This window comes from Nymphaea colorata, chromosome 2 (genome assembly GCF_008831285.2).
Source record: "Nymphaea colorata isolate Beijing-Zhang1983 chromosome 2, ASM883128v2, whole genome shotgun sequence".
In the NCBI taxonomy this organism is placed as follows: Eukaryota; Viridiplantae; Streptophyta; class Magnoliopsida; order Nymphaeales; family Nymphaeaceae; genus Nymphaea; species Nymphaea colorata.
In genome coordinates, this window is record NC_045139.1 from 16,247,765 (window position 1) to 16,258,705 (window position 10,941).

At 42.1% G+C, this 10,941-nt stretch overlaps 2 protein-coding genes across 2 annotated transcripts; both read right to left on the reverse strand.

The window, feature by feature from the left end:
* Positions 1 to 3,303: 3,303 nt before the first annotated feature.
* On the reverse strand, positions 3,304 to 4,943 carry LOC116248886 (uncharacterized). The gene has a single exon (XM_031621911.2). It carries the CDS (start codon positions 4,864 to 4,866, stop codon positions 3,526 to 3,528), a length of 1,341 nt encoding a protein of 446 aa, XP_031477771.1. The 5' UTR covers positions 4,867 to 4,943; the 3' UTR covers positions 3,304 to 3,525.
* A 697-nt stretch (positions 4,944 to 5,640) lies between these two features.
* LOC116248494 (CDT1-like protein a, chloroplastic) lies at positions 5,641 to 10,847 on the reverse strand. The gene is made up of 8 exons (XM_031621314.2): positions 10,669 to 10,847; positions 9,406 to 9,652; positions 9,168 to 9,287; positions 8,843 to 9,086; positions 7,447 to 8,070; positions 6,911 to 7,103; positions 6,753 to 6,843; positions 5,641 to 6,040 (listed from the first exon to the last, which is right to left on the reverse strand). The coding sequence occupies exons 2-8, from the start codon at positions 9,630 to 9,632 to the stop codon at positions 5,983 to 5,985; spliced, it is 1,557 nt and encodes a 518-aa protein (XP_031477174.1). The 5' UTR covers positions 9,633 to 9,652; positions 10,669 to 10,847; the 3' UTR covers positions 5,641 to 5,982.
* Positions 10,848 to 10,941: the final 94 nt, after the last annotated feature.

Here is a 10,941-nt window from a genome sequence, read left to right on the forward strand (position 1 = left end):
TTCCATTCCGCAACAAAGTTGTTGAACGGAATTTGCCGACCCACGATGCCCTGTCCTCCTTTAACACTTAGGTCGTTGTCAACCTGTCCATGAAAACCCTCTTGGAGCCCGACTGCCTGAAACTCCCTATGTATTGCCAATGCTAGAGCAGGAGGTGTACATATGGCTTCCTCTGCCCCATTACAGGGAGAGTGCCACCCTTGTCTTTCTTTGCCCCATCGCACTCCATCCTCCTCAAAACAATTCAAACACTATGCACCTCGATTTCATGAGACCATAGCAAGTCGATGGATTCTGGGAACCGAAATATTGAGAATTGAATTGGAGTCGGTCATGCATTTTCAGAGGAATATTTCCATGAGTGCTTAGAGGTGAATTTGTCAAGGAAGACTAGTGTACCAATAAATGGGAGCAACCTCTTGTGATGCATAGTTCTTGTATACTCATACCCTCTTAAAGTATAGCAGATCAGTGTGTACAGGTTAATTAGTTAAGTTCTGTTGTGCATATTGGTCAGCTGACACATGAGTCACATTGTGTAGAAATTAGAATGGTATTGTGCAGTAACAAGTATAAATATGGGAATATGTGATATTTTGGCCTCTACTATTTCTGCTCTGCTCTTGCTCTTTACTCTTTTCTGCCACTATTCTTTGAATTCTTGATTTCTACATGGTATCAGAGCCATGTCTGAGACCAGCCTGATCATTCTACTAACTCAATGGCTAATCCTGCAAGTTCTCCTGCATCAGGATCAGAGTCATCGCCCCTTTCTCCATTTGACTTCCTGAACATAAGCTGGTTGAAGCAACTCATGTTGGAGTAATCATTTTCTCATCCTTCTTTACAGTTAGAAATGTTTACTTTGTTCCATAATCTAGTTTTAATCTTTTATCAGTTAGCCGACTTGTTCCTGGAGCTAAGTGCTCTGTTTCATTTGATGTCACCAGCTGCCTAATTCAGGATCGGACTTCAAGAATGAAGATTGGAGCTGTTGGCCTACGGAATGGGCTATCTTACGTCATGCCTAGTTGCAATTTCAATGCTTCCACTTCAACTATTTTGCTTTCTTCTAATCACCGGACCAGTTCATGGCACTTGAGATTAGGTCATCCCTCTTGTTAAAAAAAAAAATGTATGCTCTATGACACACTTGCAAGTCCACAAAACACATTTCAACCAGATCAGACTACAAGTTACCATAGCTTAATAAAATTCACATCATAAGACAATTAAGAGATGTAAGAACAAGTAAATGCCTGTCCGTGGTTTCTAATAGTTAATACAAATAGCATATTGTATAGGAGCTATAGAGGTGTAAGAGCTCTGAGGTTTCCAATTTCAAAACGAACTGAAGGTACCCAAAGTCCAAACCATCAATCCTATCAGTCCAAGACAACCAATACGCTAAAAGCAACTAAGGTACCAGAGGTGTATGTGTATGTCAGACCAGAATGAGAATTCTTTTATACACAAATTCTAACTGGAAAGCTTCTACATCACATGCATTAGAATTTGGCAGCATGGACAACCAATAAACATAAAATGAATTAATCCCTTTTCAAGAAGCAGTAAAATAGACGCCTCTTACTGCTAGGAGGAGTAAGAGATATAGTGTGTAGGAGTTGTCAAGACATGTTCATGGGTTTCTGGCTGTCAGAGGCAGATAAAGAGCGTACTCAATATCTGGCGGTCTACAGGCCTAATATTCTTTTATGATCTAAATGCAGCATGAGGACAGAGGTCCGACAGAGATCCATTCAGACTGCTACTTGGGTTGGCAGGTCGAGAATAGTTGTTGGTGTTGCGTGGTGGGGGACGAGAGGAGACCATCTCAGGTGGGAGTTGGTGTAAGCTAAAGAATGGATTGACTAGGCTGAATTAATGTTTTTTCTTAGCAAGTGGATTACTAATCTCAATGACCATACAGGACATTATCATGTGACTTCTGACAACCTGAAATGGAATAAATGACTAAGAGGACTTCAAGAGGGTACGCGTCATCCTTCCCATGTAGGTGGGAAGGTATAAAGCCATTCTGCTCCAAAATTGTGGTCCTTGATATCTTCCCTTCAATAGAGGTGGGGAGAGTTCAGCATAAATATGGTCATCTGGATGGAAAGCTAGACGTGGGCTAGAAAGGTTGTGTTCTGTTTCTTTGTTTTTCCCATTAATGTTTTATGTTTTCTCGTGTTGCTACTGCTTGTTTAGTGGTTTGTCACAATTCGTGGTTTTTTGGGGCCTCCCTATCAATGTCTGGGTTAGTAGGGGTCCATTAACTTGTTTTTGTAATGTCTGATGCATGTCATCCTGATTTTGTTGCCTTGTACATAAGTTGTTCTTTCTGAATCAAGGACAGGAGCCATCTCCCAGTAGCTGTCTATTGGAACTCTTTACTTGGCATATATATCCAAAATCATTGGAACCGAAGAAACTAGACTAAGAAAAAAGAAAGGAATGTGGCTTTTGTGAACATTGAAACAAGGGCTGGAAAGAAGGAGATGGTCCATGCAAAGAAGAAAACTTTCGGTTTTGGTTCATATTGACCCACAAGAAAAGCTAGTAAACGTCCTTCAGGCTTCAACAACTGCTATTTCACTAAAATCCTTTATCCGCCTACATATGCAGGCTAACAGCTATATATATATATATATCTTGAGTAACCTTTGGATCAATTTCGTTGCTTCAGTGACGTTTGGCTCATTTTCTTCAGATTACTAACAGAAAGATGGTTGAGATCGTCAGCTAGCCTCTGGACATGGAGAACCCAACGCAGAAGCTTTTTTTCATTTCTGAATAATGGTGCCGGGGGGTAATTAGGTAGACAGTTCGTGAATTGGATATACTCCAACAGACAATAGGAAGCAATGCACAAAAGGATTACCTGTTAGTGACGGAAGAGCACCAAGCTGGCCTTGAGAGCTTTGTCATGCCGCCAATGGAAACCTTTGTATACCTGTGCATTAAAATGTGTAAGTTGGTTCCAAGTTCCAACCATGTGCGATGGCACGGTGTGGCGGTGACAATGTTAAGTGAACCTTAGGGTCTCAAAGACTTTGGCATGGTTGGACGAACCAGCAGCTGGTTCACCGATTATAGTCCTGTGAACATCAACCTCCTGTGCGTTGGCTTGTCGGCTACATGTCCTTCATGGGCAATGTTGAACTTAGGTTGCTGACAAGTTCGGAGAGGACTTCGGCATCAACTGCATTAAGGTCAATTAGGAGATCTTCAACCTTGACAGCCCTCATAGCATCCTCTTAAATATTTTATTATTTTGCCAAACTCATTGCTAAACTCATATAAGATTATAACTGACGCACAGGAACAATTTATTAATTGGACAGGGGGAGGGGACTACTAAACCCCGATCTGTTTATCATAAAAGAAAAGAGGAACTAAGGGAGCAAGTCATACTATTTGTATATAAAGATACGAGACACTTAACATCCCCACACTGCATCCATCCAACAGAAAGAAGACGAAGAAAGAAAGATTGGGGATTCATGATGCTCTGTTTTCTGTTCACTTAACAAGCCCAAGGTTGAGGATGCCCCAGGAGGCCTTGGGCCAAGACCTTTCCTTTGCCTTCATCACCAACACCCTGGCCCATGAGATCCACCCTTCCCACGACATCCTCTTGTCCCAGCTGCTTCCCCATTCCAACATGAGCCTCAACCCTACTTCAGCCTCCCTTTCTCCTTCTTCATAACTCCCCATCGACAGATACGTCTGAGCCAGCACCACATGGGGCTCCCCTACAAATGGATTCTTCTCACAGCACTTGACCAGGAGCTCCGCCGCCGTCTCATTTGCTTCTCCTACACCACTCACTGCCTCCCAGTACAGGTCCCTCGCCTCGATTTGCTCATGCTGGTCCAGAACCTTGGTGCAGTCATCGAAGACCGGGGGGATGACAAGCTCTATTTCCTCCATCCTCTCACTGAAATACCCGTTAACCAAGTCGCCGTTTTCGTTGCTGTTGTCGGTGCCACGATGATCACCATCGTTTCCAATCCTGCCATTAGCGCCATGATGGTCGCAACCACCATCTTTCCGATCTCTCTCCATTATGTAGAGGATCTCCTCCCTCGCGATGAGATTGTACAGTGCGCCCATCCGAGAGATGGAATTCATCCACAGACCCGGTTTGCCGTTTCCTGGCCAGAGCGCCGTGAACGAATTGCCGGTGAACTCCATTCGACCATTCGCGTTGTCGAAGAGTACGTCCTGGAACCCGAAAAGCTGATCGCTGAAGTCGGCCATCGTCATCAGCAGGAATATGGCGACGAGCCGGCGGGGCACCACGACGTCTTCTCCCGTTCTGATGTGCTTCACCGTAATTCCCTCCGCCGGCAGGAGAGCCTGCAGCTTCCTCCTCCATTCCGGAAGGTGGTTATCGCTGGCCACTGGAGGGGGCTTGCTAGAGGCTTCGAGGGAGGCCTGCGAGTCTGCGAGATCTTGGACCAACTCGGCGTCGGTGTAGCGGAAAAGGAGGTCATCGTGGATAAGGGGTTGGCGAGGAACGATGCAGAAGAGGTGGACGAGATGCTCGGCAGGGCCTCCGATGATGCGGCGGACGTCGGGGCGGCCCACATCCGGGGGGAAGATGGCGAGGTTAACGTAGGAGTTGGAGTAGGCGGAGTGGAAGAGGCCGCAGCGGGAGACGTGGGGATGAGCCCCCCACAGGTGGAGGATGCGGTAGACGTCGAGCAGGTGATGGAGAAAGTCGCCGTGTTTGTGCCAGCACTCCCCGGCACCTGCCGACGCCAGCACCTCAACGAACGTCGGCAGCTCCTCGTCCACGCTGTGGAGCTCCCCTCGCAAGAAGGGCCGAGCCCGCGTCAATATGTCGCCGACAGCCATGCTTTCCTTCAACTCCCCCGCTGCTGCTTCGTTTTCCACGAGAGACAGAGACCCAGAATCGTGGCACCAGTATAACGCCTATAACTAGGTTCGAGGAGAGAAAGGGATAAGGATAAAGATTGAGTGCCATCGGACTATCCTCAAAACGCTAATTGCTGCATTTCACGAAAATCCCCTTCTTATCAGTCAAATCCCCCGTTTGTTTGCAGTTAAAATGGTTCTATCGTTCTTTAACCGTAACAGACCCATTCCTTGCGTTATCTGTTCTGCAGATATTTGACAGAACCCGCCAAATCCGAGTAGAAGAAATGTTACAGTGTCATCGTGGATTCAAAATGAATTCGCATTTAAATATTATTTGCAAGATCCAGTCTAAAAATCAACCAAGATACTTAGATGTTAGTTTCCATTAATCTTGTTTTCAAAATCTGGCAGCTTAGTTCATGTAAGAAAGGTATTCAGGCATCAACTACACACTGTAAATCTTTTTTTATCCGATTAGGCTATAATTAAAGCGTGCAAAGGCTATTTTAAGTAGGTGGTATTTTCTGCCCCTTATTTTATACTCTGCTCTTAGAACGCAAAACCAACCACAATATCTTTCTCATTCCTATTATTGTTGAACACAATGCCCATTTCCGTCTTCCCCCACCCATGCGGAGTACGCTGACAACGGTTTCTGAGTGATTGTGAGTAATATTTACTTACAGGAAAGCACGAAACGAGAGACTCTCGGCCGTTTGGTTAAAGGCTTCATGAAAGTAGTTACACAAATTTAATAAAGAAATACATGCTTGGTATTCAGCCTCTCCAAGAATGTCGAAACAGGCAAGTATAACAAAAAATACAAATCTTCTTTTGTGGCATCTGCATGAACGCCAAGCACCAAATAAAATAAAATTAGTAAACTGCAACCAGTTCTAGCACATTAGCGATATCTATTCGGTTGGTGTAATACGCATTCCGCAAGCTTCCACCATTTTTCTGTAGTCCATCCAAGCTTACAAGTGTTGCATGGATCATATGGAAGACAAAAAGAAGGATCGGGTGCAGCTTCAAGAGAGAGGGACGAGTGTTCCATGAAGAATTCCCATAATCGCGGTTGACGGAACATAACTAAGTCGCCCCCGCAAGCCGCGCATAGACGGCCGATACATCGGAGCCCTTACAGAAACTGCAAAACAAGAACGTGCACATCAATTACAGTAAACCCTTCCATGTACTCTGTAAACCTCCTGTTATATATATATATATATATATATATATGTATATATATATATACCAGCAGTTACCCCAAAAAGTAAGCTTCCAATGCAATCATTTGCTGACTTGGCAGTAGCATATAGAGATGGCTCTATCCGAAGAAAGTACAGAAATGAGACTTCACTACTATAACGTTCCCTTGTCACTCAATTTAGTTGTACAAACGAAACGTCGTGCACAGTTAACTGCTAGGTGTCAAGTTTTAGATCACTTCTCACCCAAAAATATGTGTTGTCTAATCGTGACAATAGTCACCAAATTCTTCCTTTCATATATATATATATATATATATATATATATATATATATATATATATATATATATATATATATATATAGAGAGAGAGAGAGAGAGAGAGAGAGAGAGAGAGAGAAAAGAAAGAGAAATTGGTAAACGTGGGGTATTAAAACAGAGTATCTCGACCAGAAGATTTTACAAGGATATTACAATAGCTTATAAAAACCGATATGAACGTCAATTTTCCATGTTCTTCTTACTCCCACATTTTTCAACGTTATGCAGTTTAGATTTTCGAAAAAATACTTGAGACTAATATATATATATATATATATATATATATATATATATATATATATATATATATATAAGATAAGGAAATATACCAATAAAGGAAGTCACCAGTAGATGCTATTTTTTGGGAGATCCATTCAGGAGCAAGTTCTTCCATTAACTTCAGTTTTTCTTCGATCTCACCTGCAATTTGAATCAAGTGAACACCATCTCGGTAGTAATACAATAAACATAGTGTCAAAGATCTTACTTGTTTCAAATGTTTCAGAACTGTAGAAGAGTACTTTATGCAGAAGCTCCTGCTTCGTGAAATATGGACACTTTGCAGACTGAAGGATCCTACATATTGTGTTAAATAAGTCTGTCAAAAGCATCTTCTCATGTCTTGCAACATTGGCCCCACACATCTTATGGCCCGTTATTTTGCTAGCAGTTCCTGTGTCCTGTACAGAACCCAAGCAAATCAATTATGTTCAGCTGATCCTTTAGCACATCAATGAGTGTGTAATAAATGCCTCAAATGAGAACTACATAATTCAGGCTGGAAGATTGCAGTTGGTTGAACAAGAAGGATTTGTATGAAAAATTCAGCAGCAGCATATGGTACCACTTTCTAAAGAGGTCAGTACTATCCATGCAAATACTGGATTTAGGGTTTTAAGCTTTCAGACCAGACGCACTTGGAGATGAACAGTTGCAGTGGTTACTAACAAAAGGTTGTTAAACAAACTAATCTAATGGGATGGTGAAAATTGACCACTCTAGAGAGGCGAATGGAAGGCACACCTTTGGTGGGAAAACAGGTGGAATCCTGGCAGATTCCGCTTTATTCACAGAAGGCCCCACAAGCTTACCAAATTCACGAGTGGAATAATCCCTTTCCCTGTTTTCTTCGTTCAAAGACAAAATCTGTTCTGAATCACTCCCATCGACATTCTCGCAACTAAATTTCAGAGATCTTCTTCGGTTTATGTTTAGTACTGTTCTTATTTCTGCAGATCCCTTAGGTGTTTCTTGAGCCGCAACCTTAGACATTCTTTGGGCTGGAGTTGGAGGGTGTGCCACGGGGCTGCATTGACCCAAGTGGGGATTAATTATGGATGCTGCAGACCGACTTGATCCAATTTTCTCAAATTCAGATTCCTGCTTGATGGGGCTGTAATGCTTCATGAAACTATTAGAAGTATTCTCTGTGACACAATTTGGAGCTGCTGATGAAAGATTTGGAGCTTCCATTTCCTGATGATGTTGCAAAATATTAGAGAATCTTTGCTCGAAATATGATGCAAAGTGTGTCGAAGGCATGCAAGCAGTTGAATCAGTCCTCACTGATGGAGATACTTCATCGGTGAAGGTATCACTATTTGAATTGAATGGTTCTGGTAGTGTTGCCTCCGGGATATCAATAACCTGCCATGTGCGGTAATAGCTCTTACAACCCATTTCCTCATTAATTACAGAAGCCCAGAGAAACAGCTAGGAAAATCAACTCATTTGTGGTAGCATCGATTATCAAATTGCACATAAGACAAATTGATTCTAAAGTAGTTACAAAATTGGCATCCTGAATGTTTTAAATAATCCAGTAAGAATATCGAACTAGATTTTCCGTCATTGCTGAATTGGGAGGACGAAGAATGAGCAAGAGACATTACATTGGCCATTGAATCTTTATCTTAAATCTCATTCTATATAACATAAAGTATAGCATGTTGAATCGACTAAAATACAGTCAATGAGCTGGGATATCTTTAGTATCTGTAAGGCCATGTCATTTGCCGTCCAGGACATAAATCATGCAATCAAAGTCCAACTTAAACACAGTGGTTGGAGCATTAATCTTAGAACATCAATTAACAATATCATACAAACAATGAGAAATGATTTAGTGCAACCTGATTGGCACGTAGACTTTCAGAAGATGACATATGGAGAAAATATGGAACGTTTGCAAACCAAAATGTTTGGTCTAAGCATAAGTACTAATTCATAAGCTTACGCTCACATTCTAGAATGTTGAGCTTCTACGAAAAACTTAACCACAAAAAATGTTAGTCACATGGACCATCAAAATTAACTACTCGAATAATCAACCATAGATACAGCCAGAACAACTAACCTAACAACCATAATCCAATATAATGCTACACGTATCAACATTTTAATTTTTACAGTAAGATACCTCAGGATGGTCCAGAATAATATCACGAAGTCTTGTCCAAAAAATATCCCTCAAGGGTTTAGAGTCGCCAGCTTCAGGCCCAATGGTGAATGTTTCAGTCTTTCCAGATGTGCTCGGCAGTAAAGTAATTTTCATGTCCGGAAGCATGCAGAAACTTTTCTGGTCGTGCACAAAGGTGCTCTCAACAAGGATGAATTCAGGCATGACATAATTCATCTGAGCAAGATGCTTATATAAAAGCTTCCTGAGTTTAGGGAAATCAATTTATCAAGGTTAGCCAGCAGCAAATTCCTTTGAAACTCACTTGATGAAGGCAAGTATATACCTCTTAGTAAGAATTTCCACCTGAATGCAAACATTTTGAAATGTGACTGGCTTCTTGCACAAACGAAGCAACCTCACAGAAGTCTCCAGACCATCAAATAGCTCACCAACTATTTGGAAACTGATAACCATAATAAAATAAATCCAGGCACAGTATGCAGAATACACCAAGTTGAATAAAATACAAGAACGTAAACAATGATCACGTAAATACTAGCACAAGCACTGAAATTGCTCACTTGTCAGGCAGTTTGGCCTCCTCAAGTTTCTTACTCCTCCGGGAGAGCTGCGGAGCCTTGACAGGTGTTGGAGAAGCAAATAGTTCCTCATTTGTTTCAGGTTTACACTTCTCCTTGTTTATGATTTTAGCAGTTGAAGAACTTGACTTGTCTATATGAGAAAGGATCTTTTCACATTTAAAATTCAAAACAGGCCGCCTGTTTTCCTCGTGCCCCACAGGTTCCATATGTTGCTGCTGGTGTTAATCTAGAATTTAAGCAAATAAAAATATCAACCTTTGACTCAAAACCATTTTAGAACCAAAACCCAAAAGGCGTACATACTAGTTCGTGAGAATCAGCAAGAGACAACTAAGCGGAAATGTGGTTGTGCAGGTCCAGTGATGCAAATATCACACATTGAGAGTTCAGACAGATGTGCATACCACACACCCGCTTGCCCATGTACGAGCATTCAAATGATTGCCTGTCCATACAGCAAGCATAAATAACCCAACAACCGGGGCGATGAAAATGTGGCGATACCGTGGGAACGGACATAGGCACAGGACAAAATGTGGAACAACTTGGATATGAAGATGGCAACATCACAGCCTTTCATATCATCCGGATGACTGGGTACTCCTCATTTACTGGAATACACAAAGAGCTGCCCATTCACAGCGAAGAACATACATAACCCAATAGACAAAGAGTCAACTATTGTTTAATCAACAGGCAGATGGAGCAAAACCAGTAAAATCGCTGAAGCAGCACCAAATTCTGGGAAGATGATGGTGATGCAACGCGTCGACACCATAAAATGTAATCTGTTTATATCAAATTTTAAGTACCAGCAACTGAGTCAGATGTGTTTATTTGCTGAGTGATCATCATATGATGATAATTGTATGCTCGCACCACCACCCAAAAGGAAATCCCAAAACAAATTGACGAATTTTTTATCGAATAAAAATAGGAGAGATGTACAAAATCTTCCGAAGAACAAACGGAATAGTGCAACATACACACCATTAAAGATCTAAATCACCCATTAGTGTTTCAAACTGACACAAGTTGCCCTCGGAGGAGCCTGCCAGATACTGATTTCCCTCATATGGCCTGCAGGAACGACCTAGATCATTTGAACCAACATTTCATTTCTAACCCAAAAACTAGTTTCGCAATGATTACTGTCCTCGGCATCATCGCAACAAGACTTCAAGATTCTCAAGAGAACAGTGATGAATGAATACTAAAGAAAGAGTGAACAGGGACCAAAACCTGGAGGTTCGCCTTATGAGAGAGAGGGGAAGCAAAGCTGGAAGTGTCTGTGGGAAGGAGAGCGTCTCTTCTTAGATGGCTTCCAGACGGCAGACAGAGAAGAGCGGTAAAGAGGGTGAAAGTGGAGAAGACGATTTGCCTTCTCTCGGTTGTCTCACTCCCACCGTTATGCCCCCATTTGATTGACGGGCCTGGGAGGGAAAATAGCCTTTCAAACTTGTTTAATAGCGGATCGGGTCAACGTAGTCCCAAGCCTGGATCTTATCTTGCCCA